The sequence below is a fragment of the Kogia breviceps genome, chromosome 11, assembly GCF_026419965.1.
Source record: "Kogia breviceps isolate mKogBre1 chromosome 11, mKogBre1 haplotype 1, whole genome shotgun sequence".
Taxonomy (NCBI): domain Eukaryota; kingdom Metazoa; phylum Chordata; class Mammalia; order Artiodactyla; family Physeteridae; genus Kogia; species Kogia breviceps.
In genome coordinates this window covers 77,998,760-78,022,241 of record NC_081320.1, presented here as the reverse complement: position 1 = coordinate 78,022,241, position 23,482 = coordinate 77,998,760, and the positions used below count along the sequence as shown (strand labels likewise).

The 23,482-nt window shown below is 33.6% G+C and overlaps 1 protein-coding gene across 11 annotated transcripts in view; it reads left to right on the top strand.

The window, feature by feature from the left end:
- Positions 1-23,482, top strand: part of BIRC6 (baculoviral IAP repeat containing 6) — a 239,633-nt gene that overhangs the window by 109,756 nt on the left and 106,395 nt on the right. For all 11 annotated transcript variants that reach the window (XM_067007850.1, XM_067007847.1, XM_059078733.2 and 8 more), the window contains 12 exons: positions 202-335; positions 980-1,133; positions 3,364-3,480; positions 5,321-5,475; positions 6,414-6,540; positions 8,705-8,815; positions 10,269-10,402; positions 14,431-14,558; positions 20,281-20,843; positions 21,794-21,969; positions 22,947-23,043; positions 23,188-23,382. In XM_067007850.1, coding sequence (XP_066863951.1) covers positions 202-335; positions 980-1,133; positions 3,364-3,480; positions 5,321-5,475; positions 6,414-6,540; positions 8,705-8,815; positions 10,269-10,402; positions 14,431-14,558; positions 20,281-20,843; positions 21,794-21,969; positions 22,947-23,043; positions 23,188-23,382 — 2,091 coding nt within the window. The remainder of the gene's footprint in view (positions 1-201; positions 336-979; positions 1,134-3,363; positions 3,481-5,320; positions 5,476-6,413; positions 6,541-8,704; positions 8,816-10,268; positions 10,403-14,430; positions 14,559-20,280; positions 20,844-21,793; positions 21,970-22,946; positions 23,044-23,187; positions 23,383-23,482) is intronic.

Here is a 23,482-nt window from a genome sequence, read left to right as displayed (position 1 = left end):
TTTTTGATTGTGTGTTATAGGGTGATATATTTGCATACTTACGCTTAATTGTCAGGTATAAAAATTTAGAGATTTTTGTATCAGTAGAAACATATATATTATGTATAAGTAAATTAACTTTTTCTGTAATTAAAAGCAATATATTGGTTAAATTTTATGTTACATACTCCGCCAAAAAAAATCACTTTCAATTATTTGAAGGTGCACCTCCTCTTTCCTCTTTGGAAAAAGATAAAGAAATTGATCTTGAGCTACTTCAGGATCTAATGGAAGTTGACATTGATCCTTTAGATATTGATTTGGAAAAGGATCCTCTTGCAGCCAAAGTTTTTAAGGTACGATATAGTAGAGTATTCTTTGCAATTAAAACCTTTCATCTTATACTTCTGGTTTATTAATTACTTAAAAGAGGAAAGTATACACCTAATGTAACCCATTATTTAGCTTACTCAAAATTAAATTCCTCTAGGTACTATAGTAGATTTTTTATAGAACTAGTGGAATAGTATATGGAGAACTTACATCATTTTATTAATATAGCCACTAACATTATCTTATATGATAATAAGAACCACTAATAAGCATGGGAGGTATGGTTATGGACTATGGACATTTCAAGCAGCATTTAAGCTTATCCAAGTTGAGTTCATTGCAGAATCTACTTCTTTGTTAGCTGCTACTTTTTCTAAAGGAGATACCTCCCTAATACTTTATTTTGGTTCATTTTTTGTGTAAGAGGTTTTATTAAAGATGCTAATTACCTCTCAGAGTCTAACAAATAAGGTCTTTTTAGATTTTGGGATAAAATGGAGAGAATATTATGAACCATTCCTTTAATCGTTAAGATTATGTTTTAGAAATTTAAAGGGTAAGGAGAATGTTTATTTTGTAGCCCTGTTTGACTTTAGGTAATGTAAATAATATGTCACTCTTCGTGAAGAGGCAAAAATAAACCACAGTTTTTTCCTATTCTTTTAAGCCAATAAGCAGTACATGGTATGACTATTGGGGTGCTGATTATGGCACCTACAATTACAACCCATACATAGGAGGTCTTGGAATTCCTGTAGCAAAGCCACCAGCAAATACAGAGAAGAATGGATCACAGACAGTTAGTGTTTCAGTGTCTCAGGGTAAGTGTGTGTTCATATTTTAAGGCATAAGCTATTCTTAAAAGAAGTCCTCAATTTACGTATTCTTTGTCTCCTGAGAATTTGATCCTGAGTGTTTGCTAAGAGGGTTTGTTATTGCAGGGGTGCCGTGAGAGTGACTGTCACTCAGAGCTGTGTGTCAGTCAGTTTAGAAGAGCTTCTGTTTATGGTCCATTTTTTGTTTCTCAGAATAACACTTTGCAAAATATATTTGTGAGTTGAGTGGGTTTGCTGGTGGTTTTAATTAATTGTGCTTCCTTTTATTTTTATTGTTAATAATAAATTTATATTTGTAAACAGAATGAAATCACATTGAGTATTATTTTTGTACTCTTCTAGTCACATAGAGTATATAACTTTTTTAAACATAAAATCTTAAATTTTGAAACAGTCATACATTTACTGAAAAGTTGCAAGTGTAATACAGAGAACATTTGTCATCCTAACCCATTTGGGAGTAAGTTGGTAATCTGATGTTTTTTTGTTTTATTTTGTTTGTTTTACAAAGCAGAACATTTCTTCTACATAAACACATCAGGAAGCACAATCCATCAAAATCAGGAAATTAACATTAGTAACTTTAAGACCCCATTCAGCTTTCAGCAGTTGTGTTTAAATAATGCCCTTTATGCAAAATGATCCAGTACAAAATTGTGCGTTGCATTTACAGTTGACCCTTGAATAAGGTGGGTGTGGGAGGCCCACTCCCACACAGTTGAAAGTCTGTGTATAACTTTACAGTTGGCCCTCTGTCTCCAAGGTTTTGCATCCATGCATTCAGCCAGCTATGGATGGTGCAGTACATATTTATTGAAAAAAATACATGTATAAGTGGACTCATGTGGCTCAAACTGTGTTGTTCAAGCATCAACCGTAATTATCATATCTCTTCAGTCTTATTCAGTCTGCCACACTTTGTCAGAGGTAACTTTCATGACCTTGGTGCTTTTGATGTTGATAGGCCAGTTCAGTAGAACGTCCCTCAATTTGGGTTTGTATGCTGTTTCCTCACAATTAGATTGTGGTCATGTGTTTTTTTCGGCAGAAATATCAAGAGAGTGTACCGCTCAGTTTTTCTTACTGCATCGTATTAGGTGGCTCATGATTTTAATTTGGACCACTGCTGGTGGTTTTAAGTTTAATTACTTGATAAAGGAGATGTCTACCAGTATTTTCCAGTGAAAAGTTATTCTTTTCCCTTTTGTAAAAAATTTTGATGGGTTGGAGTGGCAGAATAATACTTGGAATCTGTTCTTTTTTAAAAAAGTTATTAGTTTATTCACTTCGGTTTGAATAGACCAGTGGTTTTCTATTTTATTCAGTGGGTTATAATTTGTTATCATTATTGTTTTGTTTTTATTGAGGTAAATTCAAGAGATCATAAAATTTTCCATTTTAGCCATTTTTAAGTGTACAGTTCTGTGGCATTAAGTACATTTGCAGTGTTGTCATTTGTTTTGATGTTCGAAATGTCCCAGATTTGACCCATGGTATCTCCTTTAATCTGGTCTCTGTCTTTTTGAAATGTCTTCATCTTTCTTTGAACACTTCCCTGTTTTCTGGCATAACAAAATGCCCCAGGCTCATCATTTACTTTCCCTTCCCCAGACTGGGAATTAGCCACTTCATGGACGAAAATGGTATTTCAAAACCTTTTAGTGGAGATATGTGATTAAGAATTCAAGATTTGAGTACTAGATATACTTGCTGTTAATTTTTGGCTGTTCCACACTTTCTCTTGATGGAAAAATCTAGGGAGTGTGTACACACATTTGTGTTTATATTTATTTCTATATTTGTCTGTCTGTCTGTCCGTCTAGAATGCCATGCGTCCACACTGATATATCAGTTAATCTAATAGTAATCTCCTCCATAAGCTTCATATTAGTTTTTTCCTTTTCCATATTTCTCTTTTCTCTGATAGTGAGGTACCTGATTCTCATTATTCTTAATTTATCTGCTTCCATTATCTATCATTACTTCACTTACTTGATCTACCTCTTTTTATATATCTACCCTCCCATCTCTAGCCTCCTTTGCACAGATGTTGTTACCTGCTGTAACTCTGATACCCCATGCCAGGTTGTTCTGACGTGAAGATACACTCCTCACCCTGTTTTGGGTTCAGATGTCAACATTTTATTGTAGGAAGTAGGACGTGAATAATAATTATCAAATAGGTTTTGTTTTTTCTTTTAATTGCTTTCTGTAGCCCTAGATGCTCGCCTAGAAGTTGGACTTGAACAACAAGCAGAACTTATGTTGAAAATGATGTCAACCCTAGAAGCAGATTCTATTTTACAGGCATTAACAAATACATCTCCTACCTGTGAGTAAAAGTTACCATTCTTAGAGTATTACTGTGAACAGTTCATCTGATTATTTTCAGGTGCACTCAGTAAGGATGGATTTTTAAATTCTCCCTTGCTAAGTTAGTAGGAAGTTGAGAAATAAGATAAAGGATTAATGAATCAGGAGAACAGAGGGGGAATAAAATACCTCCATGTAGTGTTTATAAGTTCAGTCCAAAAACCTGAGCCATGTTTTTGTTATTGTGGTGGTGTGTGGTTAATGAAATTCCTGGGGGAGCCTGCATAGCTAGCTGCCTGGGAGTTTGTTGCATTATATCCAAATTTATGATAAAGTGGTTTTTTTTTTTTTTTTTTTTTTTTTTTTTTTGTGGTATGCGGGCCTCTCACTGTTGTGGCCTCTCCCGTTGCGGAGCACAGGCTCCGGACACGCAGGCTCAGCGGCCATGGCTCACGGGCCCAGACGCTCCGCGGCATGTGGGATCTTCCCGGACCGGGGCACGAACCCGTGTCTCCTACATCGGCAGGCAGACTCTCAACCACTGCGCCACCAGGGAAGCCCAAAGTGGGTTTCTTAATAGTAACATCTTTATCTTCCTTGAAGACCAAGATGGAAGACTTAGATAATGAAGACAGCCAGATGGGCCTGGTTGAACTACAGAATTGAGAGGATTTACTACCTAATTATCTACAGCAAAAGAAGAAAAACTTTTTATAATAAATGACTGGATAGTAAATATTTTAGGCTTTCTGGGGCTGTACAGGGTGCGTTGCAGCTCTACTCTGACTTTGTAGCAGGAAAGCAGCTGTAGACAATATATACCTAAATGAATAGGCACGGCTATTAAAGAAACCGTGTTACAGAATCTGGTGGCCTGTCAGATTTGGCCGTTAGGACATGTTTTGCTGACTGTTGATGTTGTTCTAGGCTTAGGTAGATCCCCTTCTGTCAGGTGAGTATAGTTAGATAGCAGCCTGTCTATCTTAAGATAGGAGCTGTGCTGAGGCGATGGTGGTATTTTTATTTTTCTTAGGCCAAGAAAAATAAAAACATGGTGGGTAATGGTGGTGAGTAAAGGTGTAGAGATACTAGTTAGAACCTAGGAAGCACATCATGTCCTTCTCCTGTGAAGTAAAGTTCACAACCCATTTCAATAGAGAAATTTGGATTTTTAGATCTTCCTATGTTAAATTGAATTCTTTTGGTTTGCATTCTATATTTCTTGCCTTTGGAAGTATAGAAAAAAGGAGAAAAAGAGAAGATTCATCTAGTGTTCTGCTTCTCGATATATTCTATCTTTTGATTATTTTCCTGTGCAGAACTGTGTTCTCCTTTTAATATAAAACTTTCTAAATATATGAAAAACTCTCTTAACATCCCTTTATTTCTCTGCTCCCCATGAATATATACTCAGTTTGTTGTGTGTATCCTGGTATCAGAATTTTTGAACACTTCCCAGGGAATTTTAATGTGCTATCAAGGTTGAGAATCAATGGATTAGAGTCTAGGTTATTCTAAAACTACCTTCTCAAGAAATAGGCAGTGTTCCTTTTTCTTTCCCTTTTCTCCTCCCTCTTACTAATTAGGAAAAAATTGAAAATAAAAATTTCTAGAGAGTAAGGTTCTTCTTCCTTGGTGGACAAGTCCTGTGAATTTGGGAGCTTCTCATTGTGGTCATTATCTTTTGAACTTTCAAGTAATGTTGTAAAAACAGGTTTTCAAATAATATAATGCTGAACCATTTTAAAGAATGCAATTTTAATTTAAAAAATACATACCTTCACTTGTACATATTAATAGCTAGTTAACATTTCTTCTGATACTTTGTGTATAAAATCATAACTGTGTTTAATTTTCAGTATCACAGTCTCCCACTGGAACAGATGATTCGCTTCTAGGGGGTTTACAAGCAGCGAACCAATCCAGCCAGCTCATTATACAGTTATCATCTGTCCCAATGTTAAATGTTTGTTTCAACAAACTTTTTTCCATGCTTCAAGTCCATCACGTTCAGGTATGACTTGAGGAGAAATGGTGTATTTGTAGACATTATTGCCAGCCTAGAAAAGATGAAAATAAATGGGCAGATCAGTCTCAACCAGACAGGGATGATTTCTTTGTCATACTCAGATGAAAAAATGTTGGAGATACTTTGATTACCCCAGCGCCTCAGTGATAGGTTATTTATAACTTTTATGATTTTAAGCTTTACTGCTTTTGTTCCAACTACATATTATGGACACACCTGTATTTAAAGACTTGAATTATGTCTTTTAATTTAGTAAAACATTTATATTAGGTAAATTATAAATTTTAATTCAGTTAAATTTCATTTGATCTAGAATTTTGAGATGTGTTTGCTTGTGAACTGAATTGAAGTAACCAGAAGAAGTATTTTTTTAACATTTTATTTATTTATTTAATTATTTATTTATTTAATACATTTTTGGCTGTGTTGGGTCTTAGTTGTGGCACGCGGGATCTTAGTTGAGGCATGCAGGGTCTTTCGTTGTGGCGTGCGGGCTCTTCATTTGCAGCGCACGGGCTTCTCTCTAGTTGTGGCGTATGGGTTTTCTCTCTCTACTTGTGGCACGCAGGCTCCAGGGTGCATGAGCTCTGTAGTTGTGGCAAGCGGGTTCCAGAACATGTGGGCTCTGTAGTTTGCAGCATGCAGGCTCTCTAGTTGAGGCACGCAAGCTCAGTAGTTGTGGCACGTGGGCTTAGTTGCCCCATGGCATGTGGGATCTTAGTTCTGTGACCAGGGATCGAACACGCGTCCCCTGCATTGTAAGGTGGATTCTTCACCACTGGACCACCAGGGAAGTCCCCAGAAGAAGTATTTAATAGAAAGATTATTTACTCATAATCATAAGGATTCATACCTGAGATTTTTGCTTAAATGGTATTTCATAATAGGTACTTTTTTTTCTGTCAATTTACATTCTTTTTCAGTTGGAATCACTTCTCCAGTTGTGGCTCACATTGAGTCTGAATTCTAGTTCGTCTGGAAACAAAGAAAATGGAGCAGACATTTTTTTATATAATGCTAATCGAATACCTGTCATTTCATTAAATCAAGGTAAGATTTATTAGAAGGAAAATTATTAACATAGCATAAACAATCTAAAAAGGTATTGATTAGGTTAACACCTAATCTTTGTCATTAGGGTTGTAATGTTTTAGTGAAAAAAGATATTTAAAATACTGACTTAATAATTTGCAGGAAAGAGAACAGAAAGCTGTTATTCTCTGGTCTGTATTATGTCTGTGTATAACACAGACATAAAATCAACAGTGGTCTGTTAATCTTTACATTGTAGTTCCTTAAAGTATTGTCTTGTTCATAGGCTGTTCTTTTGCAACTGGTCTTTTTTTAAAATGTGAAATACAGTACCTCTAGGGGAATTGGTAAATTGGAGAAAGATATCAATTTTTTTGTAGAAATTGTGTTCTTTCATTTTTTTTCTTGGCAAATGCAGGAATGTGGGAATAGTGGGACTTGAATAATATTCTTCAACAGGAATAGAACTAGCTTTCAGCTCGGGCTATAGGAATCTATTTAAAAAACAGTAAAAATCATTTATTCCTGATGCTTTCTCTCTAGAGATGTGCATCATGCATGGCCTTCACATGGCCTGTCTGTCAGCCTTAGTGACAGCCACATTGGCTTATGGTCCTACTTAACATCTGCATTCTCTCAGCAAGAGCCAGCCCTACTTTAATTATTAGGTTTCCTTCTGTTTCACTGTATTAATGATTATTATTATAAATTTTGCTCCCATCACTTTTTAAAACTTTTTTATTGTGAGAAACATTAAGCATAAACAAGAGTGAATAGAAGGGTAAAAAAAGTAATTATTTCTTACTATCATCAGGTGTTTTGTCAGTATTCAAATTTCCAATTGTCTAAACTATTACAGAATTTTTTTGTATATTTGAAATAGATTCCATAGAGTCTACACATTTTAATTAATTATGTTTCTTAATTCCTCTAATCTGTCTTTTTTAAAAAATCCCCTTGCAAAGTTTGGTTGTTTGTTGTTTGTCTTTCAAGATTTCCCTAGGTCCCGATTTTTAGTGATTGTATCTCTATGTCCTCTCTACTTTCTATAAATTAGTAATTAGACATGGAGCTTAATCTGATTTGAGGTTTTTTTTAAGGCAGTTTCATAGGTTGTCTTTTTTTAGGTTGTTAATAGACACTAATGATTAATGCCTAGAATTATTAGCAATTCACAGGAAGTTTTGAAATGAAGATAGTCTAATTTTGTTACTCCTTTTTAATTTATTAACTGAAATACTTCCATAAAGAGAAACTTCCTTTCATGTGCTATCATGTCACCCTTTGGAGGTATAGTTTTTATATAGAGCCAGGAAAAATGCTGGAAATTTTCTGTATTTTAAAATTAAATTTAAAAATTAATTGGTTCACAAGTAGTCTATAATCATGACCACTTAGTTTCCTTAGTAAATATCTGTATAAGTTCATGATTTTAAAATATTTCTTACATTTCTGTTACAATGATTATGTTTATTGATGCTGAAATTATGCTGTTTGTGGTCAGTAAGATGATGCTTCATTAGATTCTTTTGGTTTTGTTTTTTGTGAAATACACAACTATATCTTTGTTAGATTTTAATATCATAGGTGTTCCAAACTATATTTCCTGCCTGAGATCTGGAATCAGCCATTATACACAGTGTTTTAAGGGCAAAAACTGGGCACTGTATTATGTTTGTTTATTTTTAATAACTTTTTTTGCTTCTCCACCTGCCACATGTGCTTCTTATTTAGGCCTTGCAGGTGACTTAGTTATTGTTTTAGTTTGTGCTTTTTTTGTGAAGTTACATTGGTTTTGAATGGTCAGCCCCATCCCTGTCTTTCCAATATGCCCTATTATTTTCAATTTTTGATTTTGCAGAATGTGAGGATTTTTAGTAAAACACAAATTGTGTTACAGTAGAAATGCCTGTAGTTTGGAAAGGACAACAAATGTATAGTGATGACATGTTATTTTATTTGTCATGGGATGAGCCTTCACCTTAGACATAAAATGTTATTGACTCTCTAATGCTTTAGTTATGTTTAATGGGGAACTCTTATTTATATGTTTTGAGGACACGAGATAGTAAATTGATTAAAAAAATAATGTCATGTATTAAAATTTATTCTTTTTGTTTTAATTCTTAGTAAACATTTGCTTTTACTGAGTTAAAATTTCCCCTTTCTCTTTTCCATGTAGCATCAATAACTAGCTTTCTCACAGTGTTAGCATGGTATCCCAATACTTTGCTCCGGACATGGTGCCTTGTGCTTCATAGTCTAACACTCATGACAAACATGCAGCTTAATCGTAAGTCCAGATATTTATTCCTTTAAATCTCTGACATATACTTTATTATTCTTGCTATCAGATTCTTAGAAAAGATTTTTTCAAGAAGTGATATAGTTGTGCAAATGATTAAATTCTTTATTTGAATATGTCTCTTCTGAATTTGTTCTTTTTGTTGTTGTTCTTAATGTATCTTGCCCTTTGTGCTTCTTTACTTTGATTATATACTCTATCTGCAGTTACAAGATCAAATTATATTTTGACCTTCTAAAAACTTTTACTAATTTTTAAAAATTGATTACTTTTAGAGTATAAAGTCAAGTATTTAATGTTAGTCTATGTCTTGTGTTGGTTATTTATTCTTTTTAAAGTAACTTAGCAGTTTAAAATGATTTATTCATTATAATATTCATGAACATATATGACTAGGTTCCTCGGTTTATGCTTTTCACATCTAAAACCTATATTCACTGAACCTAATAGCTTCTTCTCAGATGCTGAAGTCCTATTAGTTTCCTACTTTCTTCACCCCACTCCTTTATTTCCCATTTAAGATAGTAAAATTAATTTCTGAACCCTTTAAGAAAGGAACTTTTAGTGCTTTCTGTATCTCAATGTCACAAAGATACTCTCATACATTATCTTCTGTAATGCTTACTGGTTTTACTTTTTACATTTAGGTCTAAATTTTATCTGACATTCTTGAGGTTGTTGGGAAGTAGGTATCAAAGTTCATATTAGAGAGCAAGGAGTAGCCTTGTGAATTGAAATCTTCATTCCATCTGTAGGCTATGACAGCAGGTGGGTGGATTTCATCCCCATTCTCTTTGGGCTTAATTTCATTGACTAGAAAGCAGCATCACATTGATAAAGGTATTAATTAAAATCATTGCTGAGAATCAAAATGCTACTTCATTTTTTCATTTGGAATATAATACTTTCCAAATATAAGGTTGAAAACATCCCTATGTGATACTGAAGATAGATTTGACTCAAGGATACTTTATTCCTTCAGAAAACTTATGCATTGTCTGTGTATCAGTTAACAGTATATACAACCTTTATGTAGCTGACATGCAAAAATGAATAGGTTTTGCTTCAGTTTGTCTTCGAAGGCTGTGTTAAAATTTACTTGAAAAATAGATGTTTATTTCTGGAAGGCGGAAATAATTACTAAGAATAGGCTCACCAAAAGGACAGTAAGCATTTAGTTATTTCTTTTCCACTTGACTGTATACTGAATAAGATGCACATTAAACTAGGTATTTTTCACAGCCAAATTAGTAGAGAGGCAGGAGATGTATGGCAGATGAAAATAGAGAATGAGGCTCAGTCAGTACAGTAGAGATTCAGATCCTTTTAGTAACTCCCAGGAAAATGTGAGTTTTCTTTGAAACTAAAAGATGTTTTAAATACTGCATTTCCATTGTTTTGGGGTCTTTTTGTTGAGGACTTTTTTTTCAATGTTTTATAGCTGGTTCCAGTACTGCCATTGGAACGCAGGAGAGCACTGCCCATCTGCTGGTTTCAGATCCAAACCTGATTCATGTTTTAGTGAAATTTCTTTCTGGCACCAGTCCACATGGAACAAATCAACACAGTCCACAGGTAATGTGACTTATGAAAACCAGTGATAGGCCCAGATTATACAGTAAACTTATTTGTAAAGGAAATTTTAAGTGCACCTAAATACATAAAATTTTCATTGCTAAGCATTAAATGATGGCCTTTTATGTATCAATGTAATAAAATGTTTTGAATTACATATAATAATAGCTATGCTGAAACTGAATTATAGCAGGTAGTAAATTTTCTCTTGGAATTTTACTGGATTTTTATGTAGAGATATATTTTTGGTGTTAATTTTATATAATTTTTTTTAAAAATAAATTTATTTATTTAATTATTTTGGGCTGTGTTGGGTCTTCGTTTCTGTGTGAGGGCTTTCTCTAGTTGTGGCGAGCGGGGGCCACCCTTCATCGCAGTGCGCAGGCCTCTCTCACTGTCACGGCTTCTCTTGTTGCGGAGCGCAGGCTCAGTAGTTGTGGCTCACGGGCCCAGTTGCTCCGCGGCATGTGGGATCTTCCCAGACCAGGGCTCGAACCCGTATCCACTGCATTGGCAGGCAGATTCTCAACCACTGCACCACCAGGGAAGCCCAATTTTATATAATTTGAGAAACATTCTAAACAAATATTTACCTTAATGTTAGGGAAGCATTTAAAAAATTGGGGAATTTAAAAATTTTAAAAAATAATGTGTTATATTAAATGACCTCTATTATCAAGATTGACAGGTCACCTAACTTAATTCTTTTATACTATTAAGTATTTTATTTAACAAAAAAACAAAAAGATGACATCAATGGACCTAAATGGTATTAATGATACGTGAAATAAAACAGAGAAAGACAGATGCCATATGAATTCTCTTATATGTGGAATCTAGAAAACAAAGCAAATGAAGAAACATAACAAAACTGAAATTGAGTCCTAGATACAGGGAACAAACAGTTGGTTGCCAGAATGGGGGTGGGGGAAGGAGGGTGAGGGAAATTGAGAGGTACACATTTCCAGGTACAAAATAAATGAATCACCAGTATAAAATGTACTGTGTGAGGCATATAGTCCATAATAACGCGATCTTTATGATGACAGATGGTAACTAGTCTTAGTGTGGTGAGCATTTTGAAAGGTATCGAAATATCAAATCACTGTGTTGTACACCAGGAACTAACATAGCGTTGTAGGTGAATTTTACTTCAAAAACAAACAAACTCATAGAAAGAGAGATCAGATTCATGATTACCAGAGTCAGGGGTTGGGGGAATTGGATGAAGGTAGCCAGAAGGCAGAAACTTCCAGTTATAAGACAAGTAAGTACTAGGGGTGTAATGTACAATATGATAAATATAATTAACACTTTTGTATGTTATATATGAAAGTTGTTGAGAGAGTAAATTTTGAGACTTCTCATCATAAACAAAATTTTTTTTTCTTTTATTTTGTATCTGTATGAGATGATGGATGTTCTCTAAACTTACTGTGGTAATTGTTTCATGATATATTAAGTCAAATCATTATGCTGTACACTTTAAACTTATGCAGTCCTGTATGTCAATTATATCTCAAAACTGAAATGAAAAAAAATATTGCTTTTGTTAATTCAGAAAAAAAAGATATATCAGAGCTTATAAACATTTTTAGTCTAACCACAGATATCTTTTATATCAGTTTAGCTTTTGTTGTATTGTACTGCTTTAAAAAGTCTTTCCTTCATTATATATATATATTTTTAAATTTTATTTATTTTATTTTTGGCTGTGTTGGGTATTCGTTTCTGTGCGAGAGCTTTCTCTAGTTGTGGCAAGTGGGGCCACTTATAATCGCTGTGCGCGGGCCTCTCACTATCGCGGCCTCTCCCGTTGCGGAGCACAGGCTCCAGATGCGCAGGCTCAGCAGTTGTGGCTCACGGGCCTAGTTGCTCCGCGGCATGTGGGATCCTCCCAGACCAGGGCTCGAACCCGTGTCCCCTGCATCAGCAGGCAGATTCTCAACCACTGCGCCACCAGAGAAGCCCCCTATATTTCTTTTAACATAAAATATATTTAGTGTTCATAGCATCTTTCCAATGAACGTTATTCAAGATTATCTTGCAAGGTTATCATCTTTTATTTCTTAGCTATGTGCTTATCTATGTGCTAGGTCTAGGTGCTGTTCTCAGTGCTAGGGATTTAAGTAGTTACCCTGTCCGAGTCTCTGCCTTTCTTGGAGCTTAAGTTCTGTTGGATACATTTAGTCAGTACTCTCATACTGAATAGACTTGAATTTTGTAGATCATCATAAAATAAACCAGACAAGGAAAAAAATGAGAAGGAACAAACTACTTGTAATTAGATTGGGCCAGAGTTTTGATGGGGGCAGAGGCATGTTATCAAGTGATTATTACACATAAAGATTGCATGAATTTGGAATGTGAAGATTCCTGAAATCACTGATTCCAGCTTCTTTATTTTACATATGAGTAAACATGCATTATCTGCATTACCCACAATTATACAACTAGTTAGTGGTAGAGCCTAGGTGTCAGGGAATATGCCCCTGTATAAAGTAGTGTTTTTTCCTCTCCTTTTTTTTTTTTTTTAAAGGCAAAGTAAAAGTTACTGAAGGTCAGGCTTTCCTCGGATATTTTGGTTTTGTAGTTTGGTTATGAATGTTATGATTTTTATACTCAGTGTTAGAAATTGTTAACTTTAAAATGGTATGGAGAATTACGTTGTACTTTGTTTTTCCCAAACTCCTCTAGGGTTTTATGATCATAACATTCCAAAACATACTTTCAGGATACTTGGTGTGGTTCTCACTATCATTTTTTTTTCATTGAAGAGATAGAAGTTTGGGAAAGCATTTTTTTACTAATTGATACAGGTTCATTTTTAGCTTTAAGGGGTTTTTTGTAGGGTTTTTTCCCCAATTCACTTTAGTATTTGCTCTGATAGTCATTAGAAGCATGACCTTTTGTGGATCACTTAACCCGTCTGAGTCTGAGTTCTTTTGTTTTGAAATGGGATAATTAAGATTGTGAAAATCAGTACATAAGTTCTTTGTGTTTTGAAAGCATTATAAAGATATTCTTATGTAATTCAGGTGAGTCTTTCTCTGTATTGAATTACATAAAAGTAACAAGTTATTCTAAACCATAATGAAAAAAAATATTGACAATAGAATCTATCTATAATTTTCAATTTAAAATAAGTTATATCAAGACCTAAAAGCTTAATTGGTTTCCTTCTATCACTGTTAATATTTTTGTTCTTCAAATGAAAAGTTTCACCTGTATGGCTCTTGACTTAACGTTTGATGATTTTTTTTTTTTTTTTTTTTTTTGCAGGGAAAGAGAATTTTTTTTTCATATCTTTATACAATGTTGTGTTAGTTTCTGCTATACAACAAAGTGAATCAGCTATATATATACATATATCCCCATATCCCCTCCCTCTTGAGCCTATCCTCCCTCCCTATCCCATCCCTCTAGGTCACCACAAAGCATTGAGTTGATCTCCTTGTGCTATGCAGCCGCTTCCCACTAGCCATCCTTTTTACGTTTGGTAGTGTATATATGTCAGTGCTACTCTCTCACTTCATCCCAGCTTTCCCTTCCCCTGCCGTGCCCTCAACTCTTCCTCTACGTCTGCGTCTTTATTCCTGCCCTGCCACTAGGTTCATCAGAACAACTTTTAAAAATTCCTTATATGTGCGTTAACATACAGTATTTGTTTTTCTCTTTCTAACTTACTTCACTCTGTATGACAGATTCTAGGTCCATCCACCTCACTACAAATAACTCAGTTTTGTTCCTTTTTATGGCTGAGTAATATTCCATTGTATATATGTGCCACATCTTCTTTATCCATTCATCTGTTGGTGGACATTTAGGTTGACAAAGGATTAATCTCCAAAATATACAAGCAGCTCATGCAGCTCAATATCACAAAAACAGACAACCCAATCCAAAAATGGGCGGAAGACCTAAGTAGACATTTCTCCAAAGAAGACATACAGATGATACTTTTTAAATGAATAATTCTGTAGATGGGATCAGTAAGCAGTTGTCAACAGAATTTCATTTCTCTTCAGGTTGGTCCAACAGCTACGCAAGCTATGCAAGAATTTCTTACCCGATTACAAGTGCATCTTTCTTCAACATGTCCTCAGATATTCAGTGAATTTTTGCTCAAGCTAATTCATATACTTTCAACAGAAAGGTAAATTTCAAGGTGTTACATATATTCCTGATATAGAAGCAATAGGTAATCCTCCAAATTAATTTTCCCTTAGCATTTGTTGGGAGTTTATCTGGGAACAGATAAGCAGGACAATATTAGGAATTAAGAGGGAAAGGTTTATTGGTATGTTTCCCAGTTGTGTTCACTTCTTTTCATTATGGCTCTCCCAGATCCTGAACTCCTTCTATTGTGAAAGGAATAACGGGTTCATAGATTAGGAATTATAAACCTTCCAGGTGAAATTTACTTGAAGCTGTTTAAATTATTCTAGAATACAGGTAGAGAATTAAAGCTACCAGTAATTTTATTTGAAACCTATATTTGATAAAACCCAAAAAAGATATCTTAAAAAAGAAAATTAAATACTAATCTCATACAGAAATCCTAAATAAATTGATTACCAAAGTCAGGCAATAGGTTAAAAAGAATAAACTGTGACCATGATGGGTTGATGCTTAAAATGCATGAATGCTTTGATATCATATATCATATTAATGAATCATTTTTGTCATCGTTTAAGACATTTCATAAAATCCAACATTACTTTCTGATAAAACTTTTAATGAAATATAAGCAGTATCATCTTAAAGTTACAATAAACAACATTATGAACAAAGCAAACTCTAGTATGTTTGATTATTTTAAAAATTCCCATTGATATCAGGAAGAAATTAAAGGTGCTGTTTGCTATCTTTATTTAATTTCATTGTGGAAGTGCCAGGGAATTTTTAAAAAATTAATGTATGTTAGAAAGTGATTAAAATCACTTGTAGATTATATCACTCTTTAAAAATTAGTTCGAAAATATTAGAAATCAGAAAAAGGTATGATTTATAATAGTTACCATAAAATTAATAATTTATTTATAATAATAGTTATTTTCATAGATCAGTAGCAAAATGCCTGAAACCTAATATAAAAATTAATGCAAAAAATTTATATGGCGATATGTTTTCATAGCTGCAGAAAATTTTATAGTACTATCCCCATTTGTTTTCTTCCTCCTTTATAACTATTTTAAAACACTAATGTGGTTGTAGTTCACCTTTTTTGTAGCGTATACACAGTGTAGTACAGGTGTGGCAAGGAGTAGATTCACAAAACCAAAAACATGCTGTTATGCATCGGTGTATTTGGAAAACATGAACTTGAGGTTTTTGTGTGATATAAATAAAACCATCTAAGAAGCAAAAACCTGTTATCATGGAGTTCATTTTTCTTTTAACTAGGATTTTTTTAAACTGTATGTGAGACCTCTAAGTACACTCGTTAGATGTAGACTTTAGTATAGTTCTATCTATGTAGGATCTAGCAGTAAAAAGTTTCATATGAAAATTCAATGCATTTACTCTAACATTTCCTACAGAAATATCAATCTTGTTTTAGCTTATAACATGCTGTCTTTTAAAAAAAAATCTATTTTATATCTTTTTTTTTAATAAGTAAAGGTATATATAGGTTTACGTGCCTCAAAAACTAATTAGAATTTTTTTCCAGCTACTCTTCCACACCCTTCCACCCTGTACACACCTCATATATTTTCTAGCACAATTTCTTTAATTGGATCCATAACATTGACCCAAATATATTCTTAGCTTTTGTTTTCTTTGTATGTTTTGTTTTTTTGTTTGTTTGTTTTGCGGTATGCAGTCCTCTCACTGTTGTGGCTTCTCCCGTTGCGGAGCACAGGCTCCGGACGCGCAGGCTCAGTGGCCATGGCTCACAGGCCTAGCCGCTCAGTGGCATGTGGGATCTTCCCGGACCAGGGCACGAACCCGCGTCCCCTGCATCGGCAGGCGGACTCTCAACCACTGCGCCACCAGGGAAGCCCTTTCTTTGTATGTTTTTAAGAAAGTGTCTGGTATCCATATAAATTAGCCTGCAGCTTTTTAGTTCAATTAATAATATAGGCTGAAAAGAAGTACCCAGACTTCATATGAAGAGGGCACTCATTTTTATCACATAAGTGTTTTGCAGGTATATTCTCTTGGTCTGTGGATTATATTTTCATTTTCTTAACAATATCTTTGAAAAAGCAGCTTTTAATTTTGATGAAGTTTTGTCAGCTTTTTCTTTTATTTATTATTATTTTTGTTTCATAACAGTATCCTTGCTTAACTCACGGTCATAGAGATGATCCTCTATTCTTTCTTTTAGAAATTTTATTGTTTTAGGTTTTACACGTAGGTTATATTGAGTTAAATTTTGCATTTGGGTCTAAGTTCTTTTTTTTCTTTTTTTCTTTTTTTTTTTTTTGCCTGTGGATGATGTCAAATTGTTACTATACCATTTGTTGAAAAACACATCCTTTTTAAATTGAATTCTCTTTCTGCCTTTTCCAAAAATCAATAGACTATATTTGTTTTGCTCTATTTCTGGACTCGATAGAGTTGATGTTTTTGTCTATTCTTTTCTGATACCACACTGGTTTGGTATTTTTATATTATTTCTTGAGGTCTGATAGTGTGGATTTTCCATCTTTGTTCTTGTTATTTTAGAGTTGTTTTGGCTATTCTGCTTTCTTTGCTTTTCCATGTAAGTTTTAGGACCAGCTTATTGATCCCCCACCACCCCCACAAAACCAAAAACAAATCAAACCAAAAAAACACTTCTGCTCGATTGTGACTGAATAAGCATCAATCTGTAGATCAATTTGGGAGGAGTTGTAGGTATATTTATAGATACAGATATAGTTATACATATAGACATAGACAAAAATATAATTATATGTAGAGTTATATATATATTGGGGATTTTTCTTTGTACAGTCATGTGGTTAGTGAATAATATGTATGTCTTTTTGCTTTTTCTGCACCTACTGAAATGATCATATATTGTTTCTTCTAAAATCTGTAGGTATGATAAATTACATTGATTTTTTTTTTTTTAAGTGTTGATCAGTATGCATTCCCAGGATATATACTTACTCGGTCATGATGTATTATCCTTTTTATATCTTGCTTGTTTAAGTAGTTAATGCTTTGTCGAAGATTTTAAAATCTATGCTTATGAGAGATATTTGCATTTTAAAAAATAATGCCTTTGGTTTTTATGTCAGGATAATCCTGGACTCCTAAAATGAGTGTTTCCTTTTCTGTTTTCTGGAAGAGGTTGTGTAAATTGGATTATTACTTATTTAAATATTTGATAGTAATTGCCATTAAGGCAACCAGGGTCTGGCGTTTTCTTTGTATTATTAGAAAAAAGTTTCTATTTATAGGTAAAAGATTATTCAGGTTTTCTTTCTTCTTGAGTGAACTTTGGCAGTTTGTGTCTTGAAGGAATTTGTTCATTTCATCTGTGTTGAATTCATTATTTGTAATTTTTTAAATTATGCTTTTAATGTTTATAGTATGTAGTTTGATTCATTCTATCATTTCTGATATTGGTAATTTTAATCTTTATTTATCTTGGTCATTCTTGCTAGAGGTTTATAATATTCTTGATATTTTCAAAGAACCAACTTAAAGCTTTGTTGATATTCTTTATTTTTCATTTCCAATTTCATTAAATTTTGCTCTAATAGTTATTATTTCCTTCTTTCAGTTTTTCTTGTGTAAGTGTTTGACAATATGTGTCTCTTAATTGATCTGTTAGACCACTTTACATTTAATGTAGTTATTGATTTAGTGGACTAAAATTTATCACTTTGCCAGTTTTGTTTATTTAATCTATTCACTTAAAAATTATTTTCTTGCCGACTTCTGGATTAAGTAATTTTTAATGATTTCATTTTTTTCTAGTATTATTTATAACAAAGAAATTTTGATTATAGTGTTTTCCCTACTTTTATAATATACATCTTTATTTCATAACATTCTGCTTTCATATATTACTATACCTTAGCTCACATATAAGAACTTTACAGCAGTAAATTTACAGTTTCTTTCTCTCATCTTTTGTGATGTAGGTATAATATGTTTACTTTTACATATGCTGTAAACATGATACATCCCTACAATTTTTGCTTTGGATAATCACATATCTTTTAGACACTGAAGTAAATAGTATTTATGCCTGGAAATGGACAAGCCTCTTCTACTGGGTGATTAGTGTGAGGATTTGAATCACTCTTTTCAGGATTTGACCTGGCTTTTGTTTTGTTGTTGCTATGGTTACCTTTTGTGTTTTGTCAACTTCAAAATGATCTAGTTAGCTTCTGTTTCGATGTGAGTCAGGATAAAGGGGGTTGTTTCCAGTTTTATTGTTCCATCCTAAGCTTCTTTTGTTCCTTATACATTTGTACCACAGAGGGACTCTCTCTCCATGGCTCCATCTCTAGCAGTCAGCTGCTTTTGCTTGTTTCTTAATGTTCACTAGACTCCTAGTGATGGCAGGTATTTTCCGATATTGTGTCCAACCTCAGTCTTTGGCAGGCCCTCTGTGACTGAACCTCAGGGGAAGGAGCTTTCTCAATAAATTTTTCCTTCTTTTTGTCTGCCAAACTCTGGCTTGTATCGTTGGCCGTTTCTGAGGAGAGCATTTCCTTCTCTCCAGGGGTAGGAAGCAGCTGTTGGTATTTGAGGGTTTTTTTCACTAGCACCAACTACATGGTGTCTTTTTAAACACCATTTCCCTGATTATCTGACATCAACCTGTGTCCTACAATTCAGTTCTATTCTTCCACTATCCAAAGTTAGCCTCAGATTTATAGTTTTAACTGCTCAGTCCCACAAGCCTGCCCTTACTTCAGAGGGCACTTACAAGTCCAGAGTTCCCAGGTTACCCACATTTTTGTATCATTTGACTACAAATTCAGGGGTTCTCACAATCCCCCCCTCAGGTTCAGTAATTTGCTAGAAGGATTCACAGAACTCAGGAAAAACACTTTACTTATTTTACCAGTTTATTATAAAATATAGCTCAGGAACAGCCAGATGGAATAGATGCACAGGGTAAGATATGTGTGGGGGATGGTGAGGGAGGGTGCCTGTGAATGGGTATGAACTCCAAGGGTTCAGTGTTACCACCCTTACATACCTGGGGTTTAACAACTTGTTAAATATTTTAGCTGAATTCTTCTTATCCATATGTATATTGCCAGCATCTTGACTTCCCAGATTCTGCTACAGGAAAGCCAATGCTCATATTCTGTCTTGTTGGAGGAGGTGCCTGTCTTTTCATGGATTTCAGGCTTTTTGGTACTCTTGACCTTAGCTCTCTGATGGGTTCAAGAAAAATTACGACTTTAGAGTTAATTTGGCTTTTTTTATTATTAAGTTGGGGCCAATGATCTTTCCAGCTTTCTATTTCTTAGGCATGAGTAGAACTTGAGAGCATTCAATTTTGTTGCATAAGAATTACTGGATTGAATCTTAATTTTTGAAAATCAAAATAAGTAAGAAATGTTTAAACTAACAACATTTGAGGTTGTAACAAACCAGAGCTCATTCATTACGAGGAGTGCCTTGTGATATATATAATTATTTTAGTCTGTAGCTTCAAAATCATCTCTTTGATTTACTTGTCTTTCAGTTTTCTATTTGGAAGGGAATTCATTTTTTATTTTGTATGATAAAATGGAGGCAAGAACAAGAAGGACTCAGGAAGAGATTGAAACTCTTTGCTACAAAATGAAATAGTGAATACCAGGAGTTTAATTATTGTTTAATTATTGTTTAGCATTCTTGTATTCTGGTGGTTACTTCTTTCAAAACAATTTAAAATGGATTAATTTTTAATCCTCTCTCTTTTTCTGCAGGGGTGCCTTCCAGACAGGCCAAGGACCTCTTGATGCCCAAGTAAAGCTCTTAGAATTCACTTTGGAGCAGAATTTTGAAGTCGTTTCAGTTAGTACTATTTCTGCTGTGATAGAGTCTGTCACTTTTTTAGTGCACCACTATATCACTTGTTCAGACAAAGTAATGTCTCGAAGTGGATCAGATAGCTCAGTGGGTGCTCGAGCATGCTTTGGGGGACTCTTTGCGAACCTCATTCGTCCAGGTGATGCAAAAGCAGTTTGTGGTGAAATGACAAGAGATCAACTCATGTTTGATTTGTTAAAACTGGTTAACATTTTAGTACAGCTGCCTCTTTCGGGCAATAGGGAATACAGTGCAAGAGTGTCTGTGACCACCAATACGACAGACAGTGTTTCAGATGAAGAAAAAGTTTCAGGAGGCAAAGATGGTAATGGAAGCAGTAGTAGTATTCAAGGATCACCTGCATATGTCGCTGACTTAGTGTTAGCCAACCAACAGATAATGAGCCAGATTTTGTCGGCTCTGGGCCTGTGTAATAGCAGTGCCATGGCGATGATAATTGGTACGTATTAATATTAAGAATATTAATCTTATACTTGTTTCTAGTACTATATCTCTTTCCTTTAGTAATGTATGAATTCATTTTCTTTTTACTTTATAATGCATTTACTTTTTACCTCTTTGTAAACTTCTTAGCATGACTGATTTTTATTAGTGAAAACTTTTATAGAGTGGCTTCAATCAGTTGAAAATTTTTAAGTGTGAATTTTTTAAAAATTGGAAAATACTAACAAAATAACTTGTAGTGAATGAAGAAAAAAAAATCAGTCTTGTAAGTTAGGTACCATAATTTATAGTCATGTATCGCTAACATTTTAAAGATTAAGAATTTCACATCAAATTTCGTATTAGGGAATGAGTAAGATTTATTCACAGTTTTTTAAAAAGTGAAGTATAAAATTTTGTGTAAGTTTAACAGTTTCTATGACACATATATCAATGTAAAATTTATATATTGTTGCATTGCTTTTCTACCTATTTGAAAGCTAATATACTATGTTAATTTTTTAACTAATTAAACTTCTGTAAATTGTGACAAAATCCATTCCTGATATATTTTTGCTTATTAGTATTTCTTTTTTCATGTAAGGGAAACAACCATATCTTTTTGATTAAAAGTTTTGAAGTTTAGTTACATAATAGTATCACTTATTTTTCTCTCCTTTTCTTTTTGGTATGTATAATGATGTTCCTCAGTCATGTAATAGAGCAACTTTATTGTTACCAACAGTAGAGGTATCTCCTATAAAAGATACCAAAAAACATCCTCTACTGAATGTTATGATAGATATTTTAATTTCTAGATTTGTGTATATGTATACACACACAGCTTTTATGTACCCATCCTTCAGTGGTTTGGGAGGAAAATGGCTTTTAAGACTCTCTATTTTAATTATTATGGTTTTTAAGGATATGCTTTTTAAAAATATGTCATCTTTTTATTTAAACTAGGGGCAAGTGGATTACATCTCACCAAACATGAAAACTTTCATGGTGGGTTAGATGCCATATCAGTTGGGGATGGATTATTTACCATACTGACAACACTTAGTAAAAAAGCTTCTACAGTTCACATGATGCTGCAGCCAATTTTAACCTACATGGCCTGTGGATATATGGGCAGACAGGTAAGTTCAATCTAGCAACAATTGCAGTAATTTAAGTAGCTACTAGCAATGGGAGCAGAGAATTATTTGTAAGACAGAGACAGAGTATTCTGGTTATATGTTGGAAAATGAATGGAGTCAGCAGATGAGAACTATAGATTACTAGTAGAAGTTGGAGAGGAAAGTTTCCTTGAAACTGTCAAAGATGACTACAGTGATGTAAGAATAAAAAGATTAACATATTTTTAAATTTTAGATTTTCTTTCCATTGTCTTAAGAAGTAGTTTTTTCCTTTTCCCTAACCATAGCATAGTTGAAAACCAGCATGTTCTTCATAGATGTTACATATGAAATTTTAATATGAGTATTTTTTTTCAAGCTTAAGTTACATATTTAGTTTCCTTTCAGTTAAAAGGGGTTAGGGTAATTTTAAAAGAGAAATAGGTTAGAATGTTACTACTTTTTAAATTTCCTTTTTAAAAAATGAGATTTTAGGAGCCAGTGTGATTATTTTAATTTCTAGTCCATTTAACATTTTTTTCAAAAGCAGATTTTAAAACAATTTCTTAAGGAATCTTCTATATGTCAGTGTATAATTATCATTTTCATAAATATACATTGCATGTGTATATATATTTCCCCATTGGAAGATACAAAGATATTTGAGAAGGATACATTTTTAAATGAAAGTACTGTCTACTCGAAAACAAAATCGATGCACATTAATTTAAGGTAGAAAATGATAATAGTAGGTAAACACAGATGCAAAAAATGCTGAGTTCAGAGAGGAGACTGTTCACTTCCTTTTTGATTTAGGTTAAGTTTTCGTAAATATTTTGGCAGACATTTTGTATTTAGTGATTTAGGTTAAGGTTGCCATTTTATAATAATTAACTGTAAAAGAATATTACATTCAATAAGAAATTTAGTTGTCCTAATTCACAGGAAATTAATAATCACCTTTTAAAAATCACAGTATACATGTATTTTTTTTTTAGGGCTCTCTCGCTACTTGCCAGTTATCTGAACCATTATTGTGGTTCATTTTGAGAGTACTGGATACTAGTGATGCCTTGAAAGCATTCCATGATATGGGTAAGACAAAGTTACAAAACTGTCATTTAAGTGTAATCATTCGATAGTAAATTATGTTCTTATTTTTGTAGTCTGTGAAAGTTGACTCAATGTCAAATCATCTATGTTAAGATAATTTTCATTTAGTATTCTCTTTAAATTTAGGTGGTGTTCAGCTCATTTGCAACAATATGGTTACTAGTACAAGGGCTATTGTAAACACTGCAAGAAGTATGGTATCAACTATTATGAAATTTCTTGACTCTGGTCCAAATAAAGCTGTTGACAGCACTTTGAAAACACGAATACTAGCTTCTGAGCCTGACAATGCAGAAGGGATCCATAACTTTGCACCCCTGGGTAAGAAAAGTTATTTCATCTTATGGGTATAAATTTAAGTAGTAGTTAATTGGCTGGTATGAAGCAAAAATAGTTGTCAAAGTAAGTTGATTGTGTTACA